General features: G+C 39.2%; 1 protein-coding gene across 3 annotated transcripts in view; it reads left to right on the forward strand.

The window, feature by feature from the left end:
- The first annotated feature begins 21135 nt into the window (after positions 1–21135).
- The window catches only part of LOC124798379, a 172605-nt gene continuing 167225 nt past the window's right edge, over positions 21136–26515 (forward strand). For all 3 annotated transcript variants that reach the window (XM_047261751.1, XM_047261750.1, XM_047261752.1), the window contains exon 1: positions 21136–21382. In XM_047261751.1, the coding sequence (XP_047117707.1) occupies positions 21243–21382 (140 nt within the window). In that variant the 5' untranslated portion in view covers positions 21136–21242. The remainder of the gene's footprint in view (positions 21383–26515) is intronic.

A 26515-nucleotide genomic window follows, 5' to 3' on the forward strand; every position in this document is an offset into this window, starting at 1 on the left:
CCCCAAGGACTAAAAAAAATTCTCATACCAAAGTGAACGACGAAATAGATGGTGGTATTCAAACGCATGTTCAATAGTGCAACGAATCAGTTGTGTTAATGTCATGCTATCCAATGTCTGATATATTAATCAGGAAACTACAATTGTGCAAGCATCACTTAGCTTGAAATTGGGTGTCGATGTGCAGTATTCACCCCACTGAAAATGTGTATACAACAGAAATATTCTTCCCGGTCCGTATCAAAGGTGAATTATCTGCCACAGCATTGGTTCTTGAAGACTACACGCAGATGTACCACACTCACAATGGAATATGCCACAGCAAATTATTCAACAGATAGTACGGCACTCAGTGTGAAAATGACAGTAAAGCGGGAGTGAAATAACGACGGACTGTACACAACAATGCATGTAGTATTAATGGCTCTTGCACAGCCAATGAACATATTTCGTGCACGTGCGCACAGAGAGTGACAATGTTGCCAAAAGGACAAGTAACCGCTCTCGCAGTGCTCTAATGTGAATACTTGGTGAATTATCACTCTGTATGTAAGTTGTGTATTTCCGGTAAGATAGTATGTATGCAAGACAAGCTGACATCTCCAACCCAAAATACAAATTAAAATACCCCGACAAATAAAGGTCATTGTACCCCTTTCGGCAGAAATTTAGATTTAAGCTGTACAGGTGTATAGAAAACACTGTGCACCTCCATTGCATGTCACCGCACAGTTTGGGGGGCAATGTGTAGGTACATAAGGAAAACCCATGACACGCTATGATAAAAGTTATTACCAAACACTAGTGCGGCCACTGTAAGCATCGACAAAGAGATGTTTTGCTATACCAGAAGGCGAAAGACAAATGATGGGAACTTTTTACCATTTTTTTTCTTGACAGTTATTAGAGAGACTCTGTCTTTATTTCTCGTGTCGAGAAGAGGTATTTCTTGTGATGCAGTACGTTGTCTGAACAATAATTTTATGAAAATATAAAGTCTGAGAGTTCGTTTTTGTGCAAAACCACGAAAGTTTTCTTTTCTTCCGCACATCACCCCAATGTCATGTCACTTTAGCAGCCTGCATCAGAACAGGAAGTCTGATCAAGAATCAATGTTGCACACATGATCAAGAATGAGAAGTAATTATGGCGGAAGGAGAACAATTTATCCAACTTGTGTAAATCTCAACAGCAAAGCGAATACAGGAATCGATGTAAGTTAAAAGTGAAAGACATTGGATTCGCTTAAAAATCTATAAGTGATTGTGGTGTCACCGCCAGACACCACACTTGCTAGGTGGTAGCCTTTAAATCGGCCGCGGTCCGCTAGTATACGTCGGACCCGCGTGTCGCCACTATCTGTGATTGCAGACCGGGCGCCGCCACACGGCAGGTCTAGTCTAGACTCCCTAGCACTCGCCCCAGTTGTACAGCCGACTTTGCTAGCGATGGTTCACTGACTACAGACGCTCTCATTTGCAGAGACGACCGTTTAGCATAGCCTTCAGCTACGTCATTTGCTACGTCCTAGCAAGGCGCCATATTCAGTTACTATGTCTTCTGAACAGACAATATGGTGAATCATGTACCGTCAAGAGCGACGTTCGTCATTAATGGATTAAAGTTAAGTATCAAAGTAATTACGTCCGCTTTCTGAATTCTAATTCCTTGTCATGTTCCAGACTCACGCCAGTATAGTCCTTCCCTCCTCAAGCCAGCCTGCGTGAACTAAAAAGCGTGCATTTTGGCCTCCTCTAGTAACACTGTGTGGGCTCTTCAGCCAACACAACAGGGATCAAAATGATAAAAGTGTGAAAAAAGCCAATTGGTTTAATTTATTATATTATATGTTCTTAATACAAATTTGCACACCACAGAAGACAGCAAAGATAGGCTTTTAAAATTGTATTTGTAACAAAAGAGCAATGTCTGGAGAATATTCAATTTTTAAAAAAAAACTTTTGTTTCAATCTCGCTTGAGAGTACTTAAGTTTAAGATCTCACATAAAAAGATGTATAATTTTTACTCGTGCATCAACAATATGTGTAGTAAATACTATGTGTGTATAAAAATGCAAGAAAATATGTATATTGAAAATCATCATAGACACAACACTAGTTTTATTTATTACGCCAAAATATTCCACGTTTCGCTCATAAGCAAGACTTTTGGCCGCAATCACAAGAAGAAGCAATAATTTCTTCCATCCTGCGAGACATTTTAAAATATGTATGTCCTAATCATCAAGATTTAGTGGATGAACTGCAAGATCGGTAATCATAGAAAATTAGAGCATCAAGTTTGCTACAAAATCAGACATTCTAAAAATCTCCATGGAAAAAGCAAGAAAAATTATCCTATATACATTATTCATATTTGCGACTTCAGTATTTGTAAGTTTCATTGTATTTTTCTTATGCAATGAGGGTGACTGTTCATGGCACCAATTTAGTTTCAACAAGAATTCATGCTTTAATTCCAGTACTGCAAGTAGTAATTATCTCTCATTATATAAATTTTGTCGTGATTCATACTCTTCGTGTTAGATGTTGGGCTGTCTCAAGGCACAGTTATTCCAAAACTGACCAACAGACTAACACAGTCTCTCACCATTGTACTAATTTCTTCTGGCGTCTTCATTGGATAGTAACATCAAAGAATGTTTTCATAATTTCCCTTGGATAGGATGTTTCAAATAACTTACGGGCATGCAGCCAGGTGACATCATCGCCAACTGACGTTTTCAAATCAAAAGCAGCAAGTAAGCGCTGTGCAAGGGAAAGTAAAACCTCGGTTTTCAGAAAATCTCTGAAACGATAACACTCACACACACTGTGAACAAAAGCGCCATCACAAACTTTTACTTTTACATAAAGATACTGTTTCCTGTTGGTTCTGAATTTAGCACTTGTTATCTGCTTGTGCAATTTCTGAAGTAATAATAGGCTAATTCACATGCTTTACAAATAACAATTACTTTATCTAATGTGAGATCTGTTTGGGTCAATAACCTTTATTCTAATTTCATCACTGTGAATAACTCGAAATGCTGCTTCTGCAGCTTCCAGAGACTCACCATGTATCTGTATTCATCATCAACTATTATTTGTCAGAATTTCAGTTTCCATACTTGTGTTGGTGCCACTGATGGACATTGTATTTGTCAAACCATTTTTTAATTTCTGTGTACGTTGTAAGTAGGTTGTTTAAGTTTTTATGTTGGTAACGCCACGTAGCGCTCTGTATGAAAATCACTGGCTGTGTCGTGTGCAGTCTGTGGCTGTTTTGCATTGTTGTAATATCTGCTATTTAATCAACATGTCTTCAGTGTACAGTCTGTGGCTGATTTGCATTGTTGGAATATTTGCTATTGTAGTGTTGGGCAGTTGGATGTGAACAGCGCATAGCGTTGGGCAGTTGGAGGTGAACCGCCAGCAGTGGTGGATGTGGGGAGAGAGATGGCAGAGTTTTGAAAGCGAAAGATCTGGACGTGTGTCCGTCAGAAAAATGAAATTTGTATTATTGGATGTTATGAACTGATATATATATATATATATATATATATATATATATATATATATATATATATATATATATATAATGACTTTTGAACACTATTAAGGTAAATACATGGTTTGTTTTCTATCAAAATCTTTCATTTGCTAACTATACGTATCAGTAGTTAGTGCCTTCAGTAGTTAGAATGTTTTATTTAGCTGGCAGTATTGGCCCTCACTGTATTGCAGTAGTTCGAGTAACGAAGATTTTTATGAGGCAAGTGATTCATGAAATGTATAGGTTATTGTTAGTCAGGGCCATTCTTTTGTAGGGATTATTGAAAGTCAGATTGCGTTGCGCTAAAAATATTGCGCGTTAGTTTAGTGTTGATCAGAATAAGTAAAGAGAGAAATGTCAGAGTATGTTCAGTTTTGCTCAGTTGTTTGAAAATCAAATAACGTAAGAGGTTTACTAGGAGAGTCATTCATAATTTTCCAAAGGGGGTGTTTCACATGGCGACCCTGCCAGAATACCTCACTGGAATCTTCTGATTTTATCTTGTAGTTTGTGTAATTAGTGTAGTTATTGTTTATTACTAGCGTATAATTGTAGATAGAATCTCCTTTGTAGTTGCAGTTTTTCATTGTTGTACTGTAAAACAGTTGTAGCATTCATGTAGATTTGCACCAAGTATTTGGCAGCTGCACTTGCAATTAATTAGATATTATTTTCAATGCTATGTTAATTTTTTTGTTATTTTGCTCTTAAGATTGTGCTTTTCTGTGTTATCATGTTAAACATTGTGACAATTATGGCATGTGAAAAACCTAATATTAGGCTCCAAAGTAAACTGAGAAATGACAGTGAAGACGAGAGTAGTGTGTTAGCACCACCGAGTAATGAATTAACTAATGTTAAAATATATTAATTTGGTAATTGTGCATAGGGGAATGGACCAGGCAATAAATAATCACGTAGACAGTGATACAGCTAGTGCACAGGGTATTATAATCGATCGATCGGTCGGCAACAGCGCCCCCCAGGAACCCGAAATGACCAGACACAATCCTGAAAAAGCTGTAGATTCAGGTTTTGCGTCATTACCCGTTTCTCAATCAAGTCAAGACACATTTTCTGCTTTTCAAAATGAGAATGTTGCCGGTGCAAATGCACTGCCGAAAAGTACTGAGGAAGATGTTTCAGACACCAGTGCATTGTTATTACAATTAATGCAACAAATGGGACAACAGCTTCAAAAGTTAGACACAACGGAACAAAACCGGAGACAAACTCAGCAACAGTTACACACGATAAAACAAAATTAGAGACAAACACAGCAACAGCTTCAAAAGTTCGACTGAATGGAAGAAACGCTTGAACAAACATGTGAAGATTTAACAGCAGAGTTACTTAAAATCGAATATAACTGTCAAAAAGTCTGTAATGACGTAAAAACACAAATTTGTGAGCATTTCCAACCTATTTTTTCAGGTCATGAAAATGCATTACAGATTCACGAATCAGCCATAAAAGAACTGAAAACTATTGTTCATGAAAATCACGACACCTTTCAAGCTAAAATTGACTCAGTTGCATCTACCGATTCGGTTATGCAACTTACAAAAACTCAGGAAAACTTAAAGGACACAGTAGATACGATATCAACACAAATGGACACTCTGAAACTTGGTTCAGAAAAACACAATGAGAACATCAGTTCACTATCGGAGAAAGTAGCTGAACTTTCGGATCAGTTCACTAACTTATCTTCAAAGGTAGATGATGATATGAATGACTCAAAACCAGTAGCCTTCACTGACACAGAACAGTAGGAACAAATTAGAAAATTCAAACAAAATCAGAAACAAATCAATACACAGTACAAAAGAGAAATATGGGAAGTACAAGATCAGTTGACACAGGTAATACAAGAATTACATATTTCAGAGGGAACTCGCGCTCCAACACGGGAAGAGGGACATGACTGATATGCGACTCACTGACATGATGATTTTGACTATAAGCTGTTCATTACTACACGTAAATTCAAAAATTTAAGAATTGTGGCAACGACATTCATCCACAAACATGGCTTCATCAATTCTCTCATTGTTTTCCTCCCAACAGGTCAATGGAGCACAGATTAGAATTTATGTGTGGCTACTTAGAGAATGAACCAGCTGTGAGAATGCAATCGGTCATTCACGATTGTCACAGAGAAGGAGAATTTTATCATGCTTTCCTCTCAGCATATTGGTTCAAGCTACTCAAGATCGTGTAAAACATAACATCGTAATGATGAAACATTTCGAACAATCTGAATTTTCCTGTCTTGTCAAATATTTTGAAGACATGTTGTTAAGAATCAATATCAGTCAAACCAATACAGCCCCTCAGAACTTATTCGCATTTGCTTAATCAAATTGCCTGAAGATTTACGACATAGTATTTTCGCAGGACGTTGCAAACACGACATCGAAGCTTTTCAGGGACTGTTACAAGAATTGGAAATTGACACTGACAATTCCAGGACATGAGACCAGGAGAACAACAGTTACATGTCACAACTGTCACAATTCCGTGACGACAAAATAATAACTGGACACGACAAGGCCATTCTTACAACGCAAATCGTGACCAAAACAGACACCACCCACATGACAACCGTTGGCAGAGTAATAATAATTGTAGGGAAAGATCACCTCTCTGCAATAATGACTATGACAGAGACAATCATAGAAACAGACAACATGGGAACCAGAACTATTATTATCAAGGGAGACAGAATAATTTCAGACGCAACAACCTACCGTGCAGTTACGACTCAGAGAGAAATTCTCCACCACGTGACCGACAAGAAATAAACTATGGAAACTACCGACGAGACGACAGACGATATAATCTTAACTACAGGCCAGAATTTAATCAGAACTGGTGGGATTCAAACAGGGCAGGGCCCTCTCGACAAGTTGAAATTGTAGAGGTTAGATCGCCTAATCCCAATAACGACACACGCCGACAAAGAGACAGTGGGCAATGACTCACACCGCTGGTAGCCACAAAATGTACTTATGCAGCTGACGACGTAGCTGCCGTGGCTAGTAATTACGTAAAAATGGAAGACATTAGGGACATCTTACTCCAGGACACGACGTAAAACATAACAGCATTGCATATCCTGTAATTCACATTACTGTAAATGATGTAACATTTACTGCAGTACTTGACTCTGGCTGTCCCATTTCAGTAATTAGTGAAACAGCCTTTAGCAAATGTAACAAATCGAACGATTGCCCCACACTTCCGTTACGTAAGATTATATTACAAGGTGCAATCGTTGGAAAAAGTGTAGATGTACGCCAAAAAAACAAACTTAGAGTTCTTTTGTCAAAACCACAGTTTCTCTATGAAATTTCTTATTGATCCATTATTGTCGACGGAAATTATATTGGGAGTAGACTTTTTGAATGAATACAAAGCAATCTTAAACTTTCACAATGCTGAAATAAGTTTAGAGAAAGAAGGTAAGTCAATAGCTTTGAAATTTGAAGATAGGCTCTCAAACCATGATGAGGAAATTAATCGGCTTTACCTCCTGTTAGACAACATTTCGGAATTTTCGACGGAACTTGACACTAACAATCACTCTGCAAGTACTGACAGGGTAATATCGATGGCGTATTTGATACTAATGATTTAATTCAGAATAAAATTCAAACAATTGTAATTGTAATGACACTGATAGGCAGGACCTTTTTGAGATTTTACAGGCACATTCCATAGTTTTTACTTACAAAACAGGAACAATCAAGCGATTTCAATACCAATTTTTTGTTCCTGAGCATAATAAATTTTGTGTTAGACCGTACGTAATTCCGGCACATTGTAGGGACCGTCTTAGAACAGAAATACAATCTCTGCTTGACGAGGGCATTATTGAGCCTGCAGTAGCTCATACAACAATCCATTACATGTTGTTGAGAAGAAAAATGGATCGATCAGGCTTGTCTTAGATTCGAGACAAATCAGTACTATCATCATTCCTGAAACAGACAGGCCGCAAACATTAGAAGAACTTCTTCAGCATTTTAATGGTGTAAAAGTGTTGTCTTCTACTGATCTCAGATCCAGCATTTATCAGATCGAACTTCATCCAGAATGTAGAAAATAAACAGCTTTTCTTTGTTTCGACGTTTGGTATCAATTTCTGAAACTTCCTTTTGGTCTGAACATTTCTTCCTCAGCATTCATTCGTGGGCTAAATTCCATATTACCTGAGTTCTTAAAACGTCACATCACCTTATATGTGGACGATATTCTAATAGCAGAGGCCTCGTGGGAACAACATAGTCACATCCTCAACAGTGTGTTACGTATTTTTGCAGAATCTGGACTTACAGTGAACTTGTCTGAATTCGGTAGGACAAAGGTGACGTTTTTGGGACACATTATTTCTTCTGAAGGCATTCAGCTGGATCCTGAAAAGTTAGAAGCAATCAGAGCCATTCAGTTTCATCAACAAAGAAACAAGTCTGCAGTTTTTACGTCTCGTAAATTTTTACCGTCGTTTTCTGAATATGCATATTCTAGTTACACCAAAACTTTGTTCTCTCACTGGAAAAAACACTATTTGGAACTGGGACGAACAGGCACAGTTGGAATTCAATTCTTTGAAAGAAGCGCTACTTGACGCGCCAATATTAGCTCATCCAGATCTGTCACAAGATTTATGCCTTAGCACGGATTCTTCTAAAGTCGGTCTTGGTGCCCATTTATTTCAAGAAGCCATAGAAAATGACACTATTGTTGAGAAAACCATTGCTTTTGCTAACAAAGTCTTAGCAAATTCTGCAAAAAATTATTCTGTTACTGAATTAGAAGCTTTAGCTATCGTTTGGGCATTTAACAAATTCCGTTTCTTTCTTTCTGGTAAGCACGTAAAAGTATACAGTGATCATCGTGCATTACAATTTCTTATGTCTTCAAAATTAAATCATGACAGGTTAAAACGTTGGGCACTGTTTCTGCAAGAATTCCATTTCACAATAATCTACATTCCCGGCAAGGAGAACTTTGTTGCGAACGCACTGTCACGCGCACCGGCTGGGCTTGAGAAAAATAACACAGAAGGCAACGTCGAGAAAAATTTCAGTATTCTTTACATTCAGAAAGTCTCCTTTGAAAACTTCATCACCACATCTTTAAAGGACATTGCTCATGAACAAGATAAAGATCCGATTTGGAAAGACATCAAAAGTAAATGTCATGAAAAGACACACACACAGATTCGGCTTTATTATCTGGTTAGAAACAACATACTCTTCAAATGCTGCACTGTTGATGACAAGCTATGGGTACTTTGCATTCCTGACGATTTTATTAATAAGCTCATCTGGTATATTCATTTCAGCTACACAAATTTTGGTCCAAGAAAATGTTATCATATTCTGCGGACGACTTATTATTTTAACAATATGGAAAAGAGAATTCGAAGAGTCTTGTCTATTTGTAAACTATGTCAAAAAGCTAAACCATCTACCATCTCACATCGTGCTCCGTTGTTTCCTATCATTCCTTCTAAATTAAAGGAATTTGCTGCTGTTGATCTCTTGGGACCCCTTGTCGGAACATCGAATGGGTTTTCGTACATTCTAGTCGCTGTTGAACTTACTTCAAAATTTGTTTCTTTCACACCGTTATGTAAAGCCACTGGATGGTCTGTATCCAATGCCTTTGTTAAAAATATCTTATGTGAAGTCGGCCACATTGCTAAAGTCATTTCAGATCACGGACCACAATTCAGATCTGCCATTTGGTCACGCATACTTCGGAATCATAAAATCAATCCTGTTTTTATTTCATTGTACTCACCACATTGTAACCCATTTGAACGGATTATGAAAGAAACCAAAAGGTTTTGCAGACCTTATTGTCACAGAAAGCATCAGTATTGGGACAGATATTTACACTTATTTCAAAATGTGCTGAATGAAATGCCTCATGACACGAATGCTTTACCACCTATTCTTGTACTGAAGAATGAAGAACCACCTAACAGAATCAGAGAGCTTGTACCTTTTCTGAATACACGTAAACTTCAACACAAAGACATAATTGATTTGACTATTAAAAATATAAATTATGCAGCAGACAAAAGGAGAAAACTACACAGTATAGCAAATGCAAAGAAATTTTATATTGGTCAGAAAGTTCTCATTAAAACTCATTCATTGTCACATAAGAAGAAATACTTGAGTCACAAATTGATAATTGCGTTGAAGTTGAAACTCTGTGTGCTAGGAAGAGTAAAAGTTTGCACGCCATTTCACATGTAAAACCGTTTTTTCAGAGATAATCTGCTTTTTAACTTAGGCTTTGCCATACAATTTTTCACTTCACATTACTAGTACAGTTTGTCATGCTTAGAAACTGTTAACATGCAACAATGTTTGAAGTTAACTATCAAGCCAAGAACCTAGAGAACTTATTTAGACAGTAATTACAAATGCATTGTTATAGTGAAGAGACGACACAGTGTTACTATGTGAACATTCTGGCTTGTTCATTGCACGATTACGTGACGACTACAAGGCTTACATATTTGGAACATATACTGTTAATGACATTTTAATGCAATATTTTGGTTTACTTGAAAAGACATTCTTTATTTAAAGTACTTTCTGTGAGATTACAGATGATTTAGTATTTGGTTTGTTTGACAGCTACACGATTATATCACGATGCTACTAATGTGTGAGACAATTTACATTGTTGCTTTTGCAGTGTATCTGTTTTATATCTGCACAGTTTTTCTGTATTATTCTGGAAAGTAAAACTTGTTTTTGTAGTAACTTCGTGGTATAGCTACAATGAGACAGCTTTTTCTGTAGCATAACAATATGTTACAGTACGGTACTTTCTTCATCACGACAATAAGCGTAATAACTACGATATCTATATGCAAAGCATTTCACTTTTGTTTGTGACGAGATAAGTACATTGACTTCTGCAGAACTTTGCTTACGGAGGACGACAACTACGACAAATCCACAGAATTATCTTACAGCAAGATGCACAGTTTAGCGCTACAGGACACGCATTTGAGTGATTAATTTTTGTACTTAAACATTTATTTTTAAAGATTTTTGAATTACAAAGATGCAAAGAAGGTTTTAGGTGATACATTTCATTCCATTGCTGTAATCTGTAACACTTGAGGGTATAATTACATTTATTCTCAGGGGGTACACGCCTACTTCGTGTACTAAGCGTGTGGCAAGTGCTAGGCGCCCTAGCTAATATGGTATTTGCTTATACAACTTTACACATCGGTGCCATATTTCTCTAACACAGAGTTACACAGCTATCTGATCATTTAACTGAGAGAGACAAACATTTTTTTACTATGTCAGTGACACATGTTTACGCAATTACACAGCAGGATAACTTCACACTTACGATATTGTGTTTCGTCTGTACTTTATGAACTCTTCATAGTTTTTCGGAACCATTGTGATACTATAAGAGCTTTGAATGATGTATTTGGTATGGGATTATGATTTTTACAGTACGTTTGAGGTAGGTGACACTATTAAAATGAGCAGAGAATTTTTTTAGGGTTTGAAATTACTGCAGAAAGCTACGACGTTTTTGAGGTTTGACTGAGGTGTTATGATGTCATTATTGCGACGACGATGTGTATTATGCTGTTGAGATATGTTTATGATTAATAAGATTATGCTATACGAGGAATTTGAGTACATGTTTATATGTATGTGAATAATGAGAAGAGGTTAGGGACACTGGTTTGTGGAAATGATCTTGGAAACCAAGAATCGTACTTTAAGAGTTATGACATGTGTGTACATGCGTGAATGTATCACAACACTGCTATTCATGAGATTTTGTTTCTACGCATTTCTACTGTAATTTTTCGACGTGTGAAATTTTTTTAATATGAGACTGTCACTGTAACGAAAACTGCTGTCGTAAATATTTCGGTAAGAAAGCTAAGTGATCTTGACATAATGAGCTGCATGTGCCCAACTACGCGACAGTCACCTTGTAAAAAAGGAGAGGGCATTAACCTCACTATTGACATGTCTTTGTAGAAAGCATTGCAAATGCGACACGCTCATACTTGAAAACATATGATTACACTTTGAAGCTCTTAATTTCTGATATTTACTGAAATGCCTAATAATATGATGAGAAACATTTTATGTCTATTGTCTTGCTAGTTGAGAGATTTTTTACTGACTTACGAAATGCCATATGGCTAGTGAATGTTGTTTAATATCTAGTTTCTGGTTGCCCTGCAGCATTAGTTAAAATAAAATTTATTAGATGTACTAAAATCACTATTTCTTGTCTACAGATGCATTAAATAATAATTTTATGATCTACTTTCTTAAAAAAAAGGGTGCACAAATAGACATTTCCTTTCACAGGAACAGCCTACATAATTTTTTCAAAGAGTTGGTAACTTTTTTGTCAGAGTAAGTTTTTGTGATGCATCACTCTAGTGTTAAAATCTGACATAGGTATTAGACATTTCATATCTTTACTGTAACATTTTTTCTGCTTGAGCTTTATCATGTTTAGGTATAAGTTATTGCATTTGTCACTTTGTATTACTCTGCTAAGCCAGTTTTACTACAGATTTATTATTCTTGTTTCTGCACATTGGCTCACATTAGTTTTAATGTTGCATTTGCTTTGCTAATTTAGATGTACTGCTGCTCGCTTTGGCAATTTGCATTATTTTTGTCATTGCTGTTTGTGTTAATTTGTTATGTGATGCTGCATTGCCTCTTCCCTTGGTTTATACATCTGAGCTCAGTAGATTTAAGTTAGCTTAAGATGGGGTAGGCTATATAAGAGAATGAGTTGCGATAAATTGGAAGAAATTCATTGAGAAGTTATACGAAAAAATTTAAAAAAAAGAATAATTATTTTGCAAGAGGATACGAACAAAACAGTAGGGTTTAGGGACAACAAGTATAGATAGGACTTTTTGGGAATAATGATGAAATAAGGGAGATCTCCAAGAAGCAAAGAAAGTTTTGTTTGAAAATCAAATACGATAAATACTGCAGTAAAACAAACCCTGTCCTTTCCTTTTGTGTTATCCCTCTACGTGTTTGTGTACCCTTGTGTATTTGTGTTTTTCCTCTTTGTGTGTTTATCTGATAAGAGTTATGTTGTAGAATTTTTCTAGTACTATGATATTTACTTTGTAAAGATGTTTAGACATCATTTATTCTGTTTTGTTTTAGTGCTCATGTTCGAAAGCTCTTCTCATATTTTTTATTTTTTTACTTGCGTCATAATTCCTGTAACACTGATGTATATGTTATTTCGATTCTTTTGTAATTCTAATATTGTAAATTTATAATTATGTAAACATCGGTTCTTCAAATTAAGATTCATTTCACTGCAGACATTCTGTTAGTCATAGTATATGCATAATATGTGAGAAGTTAAAAAAATAAATAAAAAAGGGGGACTGTTAGCATTTGCACGTGTGTTGATAATTCAGCAAGGGACTGGTTAACAGCATTGCTGGTTCTAAGGACATTCCAAAACATTCGTGAGTGCACAAGTGGTGATTTATGTACTTGCTATATTGTCTGCAAGACTCTTCGATAGTGATTGTGCACCTGCACAATCGCGACAGATGGCTGCTGGTCATCTCTACAAGGACTACAGTGGGTCTGCACCATTGATGGCCCGCCAATATCATTATCTCTACTAGCACTACAGTGGGTCTGCACCTCTGGTGGCCCACCAATACCATAATATCTACCAGGACTACAGTGAATCTTCTCTGTGATGACCTACCTACCAATATTCTTCAAAACTTCGACTGATTGTGCTGTGGGTTTGCTCTGTTGTGGCCCATTACCAGTCTGCATGTCCGTTGGGAGGACAACGCTACTTCTTCAAGACTGCATGGAAATCCACTACTTCTGTGTGCATTATCTTTTACTGCTCAGACTTTGAGAAAAAACTGCAATTACTTCTGTGATGAATGATCAGGACTGTCTTTATAGACTATGAGAAAATTTTTGCTTTTGACCAACATTGTATCGATTAGTGTGTGCATTTGATATATTTGCTAGCATTAATATAAAAAAATTTAAAAAATATGTATTGGCCAATGCCCAAAACAATTTGTAAAAATTTTTGTGGGGAGCATGGGGGCTATGCAAGTAGGCTGTTTAGGTTTTTATCTTGGTATCGACACATAGCGCTCTGTATGATGATCTCTGGATGTGCTGTGTGCAATCTGTGGAATATTTGCTAGTTATGCAACATGTCTTCAGTGTGCAGTCTGTGGCTGATTTGCATTGTTGGAATATTTGCTATTGTAGTGTTGGGCCACTGGATGTGAACAGCAGGTAGCGTTGGGCAGTTGGAGGTGAGCCGCCAGAAGTGGTGGACGTGGGGAGAGAAATGGCAGAGTTTTGAGAGCAGACGATCTGGACGTGTGTCCGTCACAAAAACGAAATTTGTAAGACTGGATGTCATGAACTGATGTATATATTATGACTTTTGAACACAATTAAGGTAAATACATTGTTTGTTCTCTATCAAAATCTTTCATTTGCCAACTATACCTATCAGTAGTTAGTGCCTTCAGTAGTTAGAATCTTTTATTTAGCTGGCAGTATTGGAGCTCGCTGTGTTGCAGTAGTTCGTGAAATGAAGATTTTTATGAGGTAAGTGATTCATGAAAGGTATAGGTTACTGTCAGTCAGGGTCATTCTTTTGTAGGGATTATTGAAAGTCAGACTGCGTTGCATTAAAAATATTGCTTGTCAGTTTATTGTTGATCAGAATAAGTAAAGAGAGAAATGTCTGAGTATGTTCAGTTTTGCACAGCTGTTTGAAAATCAAATATTGTAAGAGGTTTACTAGCAGAGTCATTCACGTTTCAATGTGTAACTTTAATAGGTTTATTGATGCATAGATAACATAATAATAGCAAAGTGCATATGTCTTATCCGCTAGGATATAAGTGCAACCATGGCACATAATATGCACATATTACATAATTGACACTTGGTTACACATCCAGTTTTCGATTTGCTTTATCTGGCCAAATAACCTATTGATAAATTCTGTTTTAATGATAAGTAACTACTTAGTGATATTTAAAGGAGTCAACTTAAATGTGATCTATTCACATACAACATGCTTGGCTAAGAAACAACTGAGGCAACTGCAACACGATTGGTAGAAGAAATACATGGAACAAAATATAAACGGGTTGGACAACTCGCAACAACAATCAATCGAAAAATAATTAAAACTTAACGCAAATGGAAGTAAGGGTCGTTTGCCATCCACAGTCCCTAAGAATATAATGAATTTCAAACACATTTACAATTCTAAAAATAATATCCTCATCTATGACTATACTCTGCAAACCACCATGAGGTACATGGTAGGGCGTATGTCCCATTGTACCATTTATTAGGGTTTCTTCCTGTTCCATTCCCATATGGACAGTGGGAAGAATGATTGTTCAAATACCTCTGCATGTGCAGTAATTATTCAAATGAGCAATATGTAGGGTGTTGTAGTATATTCTTAGAGTAATCATTTAAAACTGGTTCTTGAAACATTGTTAATACATTTTATTTGGATGGTGTACGCTTGTCTTCAAGAGTCTTCCAGGTCAGTTCATTCAGTATCTCTGTGACGCTCTGCCACAGATTAAACAAACATGTGACCACTCGTGCTGCCCTTCTGTGCATACAATCAACATTCCCTATCAGTCGTCTCTAGCATAGGTCCCAAACACTTGAGCAATATTCTAGAAATGGTCCCACAAGTAATTTGTATGCAATCTCCTTTGCAGACTGAGTGCACCTCCCCAGTAGCCTACCAATAAACAGAAGTTCACCACCTGCTTTATGCACAACTGAACTTACGTTGTCACTCTATATCATATCCCTACAAAGTGTTACACCCAGGTATTTGTACGAGTTGGCGGATTCAACAGTGACTCATTGATATTATAGGCATAGGATCCTACGTTTTTTCGTTTTGTGAAATGCAACATTTTACATTTTGGAACATTTAGAGCAACTTACCAATTTCTGCACCATGTTGAAATCTTATCAAGATCTGACTGAATATTCAGGCAGCTTCTTTCAGATAGTACTTCATTATAGATAACAGCATCATCTTCAGAAATACTGTTTTTACAGTTAATATTGTATGCAAGGTCATTAATACACAATGTGAACAGCAAAGGACCCAACAGACTTCCTTGGGACTCACCCGAAGTTACTTTTACATCTGACAATGACTCTCCATCCAAGATAACAGGCCGTGTCCTCCCTACCAAAATGTTCACAATCCAATCACAAATTTATCATGATACCCCATATGATCATACTTTTGGCAATAAGCGTAGATGTAGTACTGAATCAGATGCTTTTCAGAAATCAAGGAATACTTCATCTATATGGTTGCCTTGATCCAAACTTTTAGTATGTAAAGTGACAAATGTGCAAGTTGGGTTTCACATGATTGATGTTTTCGAAATCCGTGCTGGCTGACATTGAGAAGGTCACTCTGTTCAAGATGTCTCATTACGTCTGATCTCAGAATATGTTCTAAGATTCTACAACAAACCTATGTCAAGGATATTCGACAAGTAATTTTGTCAATCAGTTCTTTAACCCTTCTTGTAAAAGTGCCTTTTTACAAACACTGGACACAGATTTAGTTCTAGGGATATTTGATAGATTACAGTTAGACGAGGGACTAACTTGGCCACAAATTCAGTTAAAATCTGACATTGATTCCATCGGGACCTGGAGATTTGTTCAATATTACAGATGTCATCTGTTTCTCAACACCACTGTCACTAATACTTATTTCATTCATCTGGTCAGTGGTACGAGGATTAAATTGGGACAGTTCTCCTGGGTTTTCCTTTGCAAAGGAACATTTAAAAACGGAGTTAAGCATTTCTGTTTTCGCTTTGATACTCTCAATTTCAGTTCCTGTCTCATTTGCTAGGGACTGTATACTAACTTTCGTTCCACTAACAAAGTTTGCACAGTAGCAGAAATTGTTTGTTTTCTGTGGAAGATCACTTGCAATATTCTGCTATGGTAGTCATTGAAGGCATCATATTCAGCATCTTTGTATCAATAGCCCTACGTCTTTACACCTGTTATGCCATAATCACTGTTTCTTTAGAAGTTTCTTCACAGTGGCTGTATACCATGGAGTTTCCCTACCATTATGTACTGTTGTACTCGGTACATACCTATCCCGTGCATGGTGAAGTATTTTTTTAAACTTAAGCCAAAGTTCCTCTAAATGCTCCTGACTTAAGCTGAAAGGTTCATATCCTCATTGGGATATTCACACTACTGATTTTTATCTTGTTTACTGAACATATATATATATATATATATATATATATATATATATATATATATATATGTTGTTGTTGTTGTTGTGGTCTTCAGTCCTGAGACTGGTTTGATGCAGCTCTCCATGCTACTCTATCCTGTGCAAGCTTTTTCATCTCCCAGTACCTACTGCAACCTACATCCTTCTGAATCTGCTTAGTGTATTCATCTCTTGGTCTCCCTCTACGATTTTTACCCTCCACGCTGCCCTCCAATACTAAATTGGTGATCCCTTGATGCCTCAGAACATGTCCTACCAACCGATCCCTTCTTCTGGTCAAGTTGTGCCACAAACTTCTCTTCTCCCCAATCCTATTCAATACTTCCTCATTAGTTATGTGATCTACCCATCTAATCTTCAGCATTCTTCTGTAGCACCACATTTCGAAAGCTTCTATTCTCTTCTTGTCCAAACTATTTATCGTCCATGTTTCACTTCCATACATGGCTACACTCCATACGAATACTTTCAGAAATGACTTCCTGACACTTAAATCTATACTGGATGTTAACAAATTTCTCTTCTTCAGAAACGCTTTCCATGCCATTGCCAGCCTACATTTTATATCCTCTCTACTTCGACCATCATCAGTTATTTTGCTCCCCAAATAGCAAAACTCCTTTACTACTTTAAGTGCCTCATTTCCTAATCTAATTCCCTCAGCATCACCCGAATTAATTAGACTACATTCCATTATCCTTGTTTTGCTTTTGTTAATGTTCATCTTATATCCTTCTTTCAAGACACTGTCCATTCCATTCAACTGCTCTTCCAAGTCCTTTGCTGTCTCTGACAGAATTACAATGTCATCGGCGAACCTCAAAGTTTTTATTTCTTCTCCATGAATTTTAATACCTACTCCGAATTTTTCTTTTGTTTCCTTTACTGCTTGCTCAATATACAGATTGAACAACATCGGGGAGAGGCTACAACCCTGTCTTACTCCCTTCCCAACTACTGCTTCCCTTTCATGTCCCTCGACTCTTATAACTGCCATCTGGTTTCTGTACAAATTGTAAATAGCCTTTCGCTCCCTGTATTTTATCCCTGCCACCTTTAGAATTTGAAAGAGAGTATTCCAGTCAACATTGTCAAAAGCTTTCTCTAAGTCTACAAATGCTAGAAACGTAGGTTTGCCTTTCCTTAATCTTTCTTCTAAGATAAGTCGTAAGGTCAGTATTGCCTCACGTGTTCCAGTGTTTCTACAGAATCCAAACTGATCTTCCCCGAGGTTGGCTTCTACTAGTTTTTCCATTCGTCTGTAAAGAATTCGTGTTAGTATTTTGCAGCTGTGACTTATTAAGCTGATAGTTCGGTAATTTTCACATCTGTCAACACCTGCTTTCTTTGGGATTGGAATTATTATATTCTTCTTGAAGTCTGAGGGTATTTCGTCTGTTTCATACATCTTGCTCACCAGATGGTAGAGTTTTGTCAGGACTGGCTCTCCCACGGCCGTCAGTAGTTCCAATGGAATATTGTCTACTCCGGGAGCCTTGTTTTGACTCAGGTCTTTCAGTGCTCTGTCAAACTCTTCACACAGTATCATATATATATATATATATATATATATATATATATATATATATACACTCCTGGAAATTGAAATAAGAACACCGTGAATTCATTGTCCCAGGAAGGGGAAACTTTATTGACACATTCCTGGGGTCAGATACATCACATGATCACACTGACAGAACCACAGGCACATAGACGCAGGCAACAGGGCATGCACAATGTCGGCACTAGTACAGTGTATATCCACCTTTCGCAGCAATGCAGGCTGCTATTCTCCCATGGAGACGATCGTAGAGATGCTGGATGTAGTCCTGTGGAACGGCTTGCCATGCCATTTCCACCTGGCGCCTCAGTTGGACCAGCGTTCGTGCTGGACGTGCAGACCGCGTGAGACGACGCTTCATCCAGTCCCAAACATGCTCAATGGGGGACAGATCCGGAGATCTTGCTGGCCAGGGTAGTTGACTTACACCTTCTAGAGCACGTTGGGTGGCACGGGATACATGCGGACGTGCATTGTCCTGTTGGAACAGCAGGTTCCCTTGCCGGTCTAGGAATGGTAGAACGATGGGTTCGATGACGGTTTGGATGTACCGTGCACTATTCAGTGTACCCTCGACGATCACCAGTGGTGTACGGCCAGTGTAGGAGATCGCTCCCCACACCATGATGCCGGGTGTTGGCCCTGTGTGCCTCGGTCGTATGCAGTCCTGATTGTGGCGCTCACCTGCACGGCAACAAACACGCATACGACCATCATTGGCACCAAGGCAGAAGCGACTCTCATCGCTGAAGACGACACATCTCCATTCGTCCCTCCATTCACGCCTGTCGCGACACCACTGGAGGCGGGCTGCACGATGTTGGGGCGTGAGCGGAAGACGGCCTAACGGTGTGCGGGACCGTAGCCCAGCTTCATGGAGACGGTTGCGAATGGTCCTCGCCGATACCCCAGGAGCAACAGTGTCCCTAATTTGCTGGGAACTGGCGGTGCGGTCCCCTACGGCACTGCGTAGGATCCCACGGTCTTGGCGTGCATCCGTGCGTCGCTGCGGTCCGGTCCCAGGTCGATGGGCACGTGCACCTTCCGCCGACCACTGGCGACAACATCGATGTACTGTGGAGACCTCAAGCCCCAAGTGTTGAGCAATTCGGCGGTACGTCCACCCGGCCTCCCGCATGCCCACTATACGCCCTCGCTCAAAGTCCGTCAACTGCACATACGGTTCACGTCCACGTTGTCGCGGCATGCTACCAGTGTTAAAGACTGCGATGGAGCTCCGTATGCCACGGCAAACTGGCTGACACTGACGGCGGCGGTGCACAAATGCTGCGCAGCTAGCGCCATTCGACGGCCAACACCGCGGTTCCTGGTGTGTCCGCTGTGCCGTGCGTGTGATCATTGCTTGTACAGCCCTCTCGCAGTGTCCGGAGCAAGTATGGTGGGTCTGACACACCGGTGTCAATGTGTTCTTTTTTCCATTTCCAGGAGTGTGTGTATATATAAATAAATAAATAAATATATATATATATATATATATATATATATATATATATATATATTACTTGCCCTTTGTGCTTTGGTGATCATTGATGCCAAAACTGCATCATGGTCACTTATACGGTTTCTATGTGGACATTCTGAAGGTCAGGACTATTGGTTGCCATTGGATCCAATATATTTCTATGGTGAGTGGTGTTCCTAACTATCTGTTCTAGGTAGTTTTCAGAGAATGCTTTAGCTAAGTTTCACAGGATGCCTTTCATGCCCACCACTAACAAAATTGTTATTTTCCCAATCGAATGCTGGATGATTAATGTCTCCACTGATGATTGCATGTAATTGGGGAACTTACGTACGAGTGAACTGAGGTTTTCTCTGAAGTATTTGGTTACATTATGAGATGATTCTTGTCAGAATTTATATATTGTGGAATTGATGTATTATACTTGCCTTCATGAAGTCATCCTTCACAACAACGTTAATACCTTAGCGTGTGTTGGTACGATTTCACTCAGTGCTTGTTTCGAAACTTCAGTACAAAATTCTAGATCCTTGTACCATATTTCTGTTGCCAGGTGTCTTAACGTCAGCACCAATTTCTCATGCGGGGAAACTGCTATCCTCGTCCAAGTATTTTGCTGTATTAGATGAGGAGTTATGAGACTCAAAGTATAGTCATATGTTCTCAAATCTATTCTCAAGTAATATCGCCAATTGTCGTTTTCATTCGCCAACTAGCGGAGTAAATTTATGTGCGGAAACTGCCTTTTCTTAAGCTGCCACAGATTGAGGTTGTAAGATCTTAGTCGTTTGCCGCTGTAATTTCCTTTGTAGAGCGACAGTTGGAGGGCAAGCAGTAGATTTGAACTTGTATCGCGTGAGCACGCCATATTTGCTACGCTTTATTGCATGCTCAGATATTTGCGTAGATATCTGCGCAAACAGATCGTTGTGTCTGGACGGTTCTCAAGTGAACTGTTCTGACGTTTCATCATGTATATACATACCACCATCTGACCACATCCAATTGCAGTGGAATGACGTCACCTTCGGTTGTGTTGGTGAATGGTGGGAATCGATCTTTAACATTGAAGTTACAATCGATAATTGTGTGGTGGCCGCCAAGGAAGTTCTTGCTTGCGGCTTACTAGTTAGTTATTATGTAGGAACTCTGGTTGTGTTGCCGTTTAAATTTGAAAAAGGGTGGTGCGGTAGTGACATTTTATGAAATTCAGGGAAAATTGCGTAGAGTCTCAGAGATTTGATTAAAGTGATGAAATGGATTCCCCGGAAGCCTTAGATGTATCTAAAGAGAATATTCAGCCACTGAGGCAGGGAAGAAATGCCTCACAACTGAGCGCAGCGCTTCAGGCACAAACAGACACAGCAGTTCTTCAAAACTTAGTGAAGAAGAGACAGTGAGTTTATTCAGTATTTGATAATTTTGTGCCTATAGTTTTATATGTGAAAACACGTATAAACGTCCCCGAGTAATTGTGGTTACAGCATATTTCAGGATGTATCATGGTTCCAGTTTGTTTTGCATTTTCTTTCTCTTCAAGCATTTTGATTGTATTTAACAGTGTGTTTATTTTGAAAGTTCACGCCCTAAATGGGGGAGAAGTTTTTGAGTTTCATGGTAATGAGGTATTGCTGAAGTAGACGTATAATTTACGTTTTGGGTAATACTAGTATAAAAGCTATTATTTTTTTTTTTACACAATACCTTGTCACATACCTAAATGCTTATTCCAAGACTTTTGTCCGGCTGGTACGGGTGGGGGGGGGGGGGGGGGTTGAGGTTCTTGTGTGAGATGTTACTGTTCGTAAACAGAAATAAAAGAATGCTAACGTCTGGATGTAAAAGTGTAATTTTTATTTTGGATGGAACATACCATTATATTTAGTGTGATATTGACTAGGCTCTACAGTTTTGACGGTTAATAATTCTCGCTTATCCCCGCCTCCCCACGGCCCCTCCGTTTGCCAACCACATTCGGCGTGAGCTTAACTACAACTGTAGCACTGCCAAGAAGAGAGACATACTTCTACTACATTGTTTGTTAGAAATTGTATTGAAAAGCTATGAAGTCGCCCATGATGGTGTGTGTGACCCTTTAAATCCCCCCCCCAGAAAAAATCATTTACAGCTCCAAACACTTAAATTTATATTTAGTATTAAACATTTATGAAGAAGAGAAATATGTTTCCCTTGGTACTGCTAACCTTCACTTTTGTATTCTATTTCCAACTGTTATCTTGGTAATTTTTCAAACTAAACAGCAAAACCCATGTAGTGGTACAACTTTAAATGTCATTTCCTAACAACCTAATCCTACAGTGTCACCAAATTTTGCATTTCATTTACAGTTAGCACTTGATTTGTGCTTCTCTTGTGCCACTGATGTCTTTACACCCACAGTACAATGTTGTTGACTATTGTTCCTGACTGCATCCACAGCTGTATTGATATGTCCTTGTTGTCCATTTGGGGTAAGAATTTATCCTGCGTGTAACAGGTGGTGTAAACAGAGGGACTAAGTCGGAGTCTTTTGTGGGCAGAGGGTAGTCGTGTTACACTTGTTGGTGCAGAGTGCTACCTTTTAGGGAGGGTGGATAAATGGAGTGAGGCCACTGAGAATTCTGTGATTGATGGTTCATACACTTATAAATGGAGATAAATTTAGGAGAGGAGTAAAAGTGAGAAGTTGATGAGAGCAGTAGGAACAGCAGAAATTGAGGTCGAGTGGTAGAGGTTTTAGGACAGGATAGGGAGAAAAAAATGTGACAGCTGATTTTTGGAGTTGAAAGATGTTAATGCGTCATTTTTCAATAGCTCATACTGGAGAAGCTGGTGTTTTAGGGAGCATTCAGATGGCTTAAAGCAGTCATTCAAGTTGATCACCCCAAAGGCCCATGACTGTTCCTCCACTCACTCTTAGCCAACTGTCCTGTTGACAACTTGCCTCTCCTCTAGGGCATACCTTGACTTGTTCATGTGGCTTCTTGCATTATATTGTGCCTTTTTAAAACTTAAACTTGGTTCCTACAATGTTTGGCCTCCATTCTTCTCAAATTTCTCTAAAGTGTGAATTGTGTAGGGAAGGACAATCGCCACAACTCTGGGTATTTGCCTGTGTTGTGGACATCATGAGCCCCATTTCTGGGCAAACTAAAGCCTAAACCTGGATCACCACAGTAACTAGTCCACTGTAGGGGATTACAACGTAGCAGCATAGCTGTAGCCAACTGGCAGTGCAGAGATAGCAGTGCTGGAGTGTGCACTGTAGACTTCCTTCACATGCCAAGAAGCAGCAGCCCATCCCAAATGGGGCACTGGGACTCTACGAAAACTGCCATTCCAGGTGGCTGCTGCCACGGCTTGCAGGCTTGTGGTGTGGTGAGAGCCTCTGATTGGAATGGGTGACCTGTAACAGATTGTTTGCCATGAAGTCATTCAAAGTAACTTATGCTGGAAGTCATGAGACTCTCACAGTCTCTCTTGAGGGGAACTTGCCCTATGATGCTTTCAGTAGAAATAAGTATTGCTGTCAGTGGTGTTGAGAAACAGCTGACATCCTTAAAATTGAACAAAGCTCCAGGCCCCGATGGAATCCCTGTCAGATTCTGTACTGAATTTGCGCCTGAGTTAGCCCCTCTTCTATGATTTATTGTAGATCACTGTGCCCAGTTCTGGAAAAAGGCACAGGTCTCACCCATCTACTAGAACGGCACTAGAAGTGATTCACAAAACTACGTGTCCAATATCCTTGACATTAATTTATTGTAGAATCTTAGAACATATTCTCAGCTCAAACATAATCGGGTACCTTGAACAGAATGACCTCAATGCCAAGCAGCATTGATCATGTGAAACCCAACTCACATTTTTCTCACATGACAAACTGAAAGTTTATATCAAGGCAACAGGTAGATGCAGTATTTCTTGATTTCTGAAAAGCATTTCACTCAGTACCACATCTATACTTATCATTAAAAGTATATATAAAAACAAAGATGAGGTGACTTACCGAACAAAAGCGCTGGCAGGTCGATAGACACACAAACAAACACAAACATACACACACAATTCAAGCTTTCGCAACAAACTGTTGCCTCATCAGGAAAGAGGGAAGGAGAGGGGAAGACGAAAGGAAGTGGGTTTTAAGGGAGAGGGTAAGGAGTCGTTCCAATCCCGGGAGCGGAAAGACTTACCTTAGGGGGAAAAAAGGACAGGTATACACTCGCACACACGCACATATCCATCCACACATACAGACACAAGCTTGTGTCTGTATGTGTGGATGGATATGTGCGTGTGTGCGAGTGTATACCTGTCCTTTTTTCCCCCTAAGGTAAGTCTTTCCGCTCCCGGGATTGGAACGACTCCTTACCCTCTCCCTTAAAACCCACTTCCTTTCGTCTTCCCCTCTCCTTCCCTCTTTCCTGATGAGGCAACAGTTTGTTGCGAAAGCTTGAATTGTGTGTGTATGTTTGTGTTTGTTTGTGTGTCTATCGACCTGCCAGCGCTTTTGTTCGGTAAGTCACCTCATCTTTGTTTTTATATATAATTTTTCCCACGTGGAATGTTTCCTTCCATTATATTGATATCATTAAAAGTATGATCATATGGGGTATCGTGAAATTTGTGACTGGATTGAAGACTTTTTGGTAGGGAGGACACAGCCTGTTATCTCAGATGTAGAAGTAACTTCGGGTGTACCCCAAGGAAATTGTTCTACATCTACATTTATATTCCACAAGCCACCCAACGGTGTGTGGCGTAGGGCACTTTATGTGTCACTGTCATTACCTCCTTTTCCTGTTCCAGGCGCATATGGTTCGTGGGAAGAACGACTGCCGGAAAGCCTCTGTGCGCGCTCGAATCTCTCTAATTTTACATTCATGATCTCCTCGGGTTGTATAAGTAGGGGGAAGCAATATATTCGATACCTCATCCAGAAACGCACCCTCTCGAAACCTGGACAGCAAGCTACACTGCGATGCAGAGCACCTTTCTTGCAGAGTTTGCCACTTGAGTTTGCTAAACATCTCCGTAACGCTATCACGCGTACCAAATAACCCTGAGACGAAACGCGCCGCTCTTCTTTGGATCTTCTGTATATTCTCTGTCAACCCGACCTGGTACGGATCCCGCGCTGATGAACAATACTCAAGTATACGTCGAACGAGTGTTTTGTAAACCACCTCCTTTGTTGCTGGACTACATTTTCTAAGGACTCTCCCAATGAATCTCAACCTGGCACCCGCCTTACCAATAATTAATTTTGTATGATCTTTCCACTTCAAATCATTCCGTATGCATACTCCCAGATATTTTACAGAAGTAACTGCTACCAGTGTTTGTTTTGCTGTCATATAGTCATACAATAAAGGATCTTTCTTTCTATGTATTCGCAATACATTGCATTTGTCTATGTTAAGGGTCAGTTGCCACTCCCTGCACAAAGTGCCTATCCACTGCAGATCTTCCTGCATTTCACTGCAATTTTCTAATGCTGCAAGCTCTCTGTATACTACAGCATCATCCGCGAAAAGCTTCATGGAACTCCCGACACTATCTACTGGGTCATTTACATATATTGTGAAAAGCATTGGTCCCATAACACTCCCCTGTGGCACACCAGAGGTTACTTTAACGTCTGTAGACGTCTCTCCATTGAGAACAACATGCTGTGTTCTGTTTGCCAGAAACTCTTCAATCCAGCCACACAGCTGGTCTGATATTCCGTAGGCTCTTACTTTGTTTATCAGGTGACAGTGCGGAACTGTATCGAACGCCTTCCGGAAGTCGAGGAAAATGGCATCTACCTGGGAGCCTGTATCTAATATTTTCTGGGTCTCATGAACAAATAAAGTGAGTTGGGTCTCACACGATTGCTGTTTCCGGAATCCATGCTGATTCCTACAGAGTACATTCTGGGTTTCCAGAAACGACATGATACGCGAGCAAAAGACATGTTCTAAAATTCTACAACAGATCAACATCAGAGGTATAGGCCTATAGTTTTGCGCATCTGCTCGGCGACCCTTCTTGAAAACTGGGACTACCTGTGCTCTTTTCCAATCATTTGGAACCTTCTGTTCCTCTAGAGACTTGCGGTACACAGCTGTTAGAAGGGGGGCAAGTTCTTTCGCGTACTCTGTGTAGTATCGAATTGGTATCCCGTCTGGTCCAGTGGACTTTCCTCTGTTGAGTGATTTCAGTTGCTTTTCTATTCCTTGGACATTTATTTCGATGTCAGCCATTTTTTCGTTCGTACGAGGATTTAGAGAAGGAACTGCAGAGCGGTCTTCCTCTGTGAAACATCTTTGGAAAAAGGTATTTAATATTTCAGCTTTACGCGTGTCATCCTATGTTTCAATGCCATCATCATCCCAGAGTGTTTCGATCCACTTACTGATTTAATGTAAGACCAGAACTTCCTAGGATTTTCTGTCAAGTCGGTACATAGAATTTTACTTTCGAATTCACTGAACGCTTCACGCATAGCGCTCCTTACGCTAACTTTGACATCGTTTAACTTCTG

The sequence above is a fragment of the Schistocerca piceifrons genome, chromosome 5 (assembly GCF_021461385.2).
Source record: "Schistocerca piceifrons isolate TAMUIC-IGC-003096 chromosome 5, iqSchPice1.1, whole genome shotgun sequence".
NCBI classification, from domain to species: Eukaryota; Metazoa; Arthropoda; class Insecta; order Orthoptera; family Acrididae; genus Schistocerca; species Schistocerca piceifrons.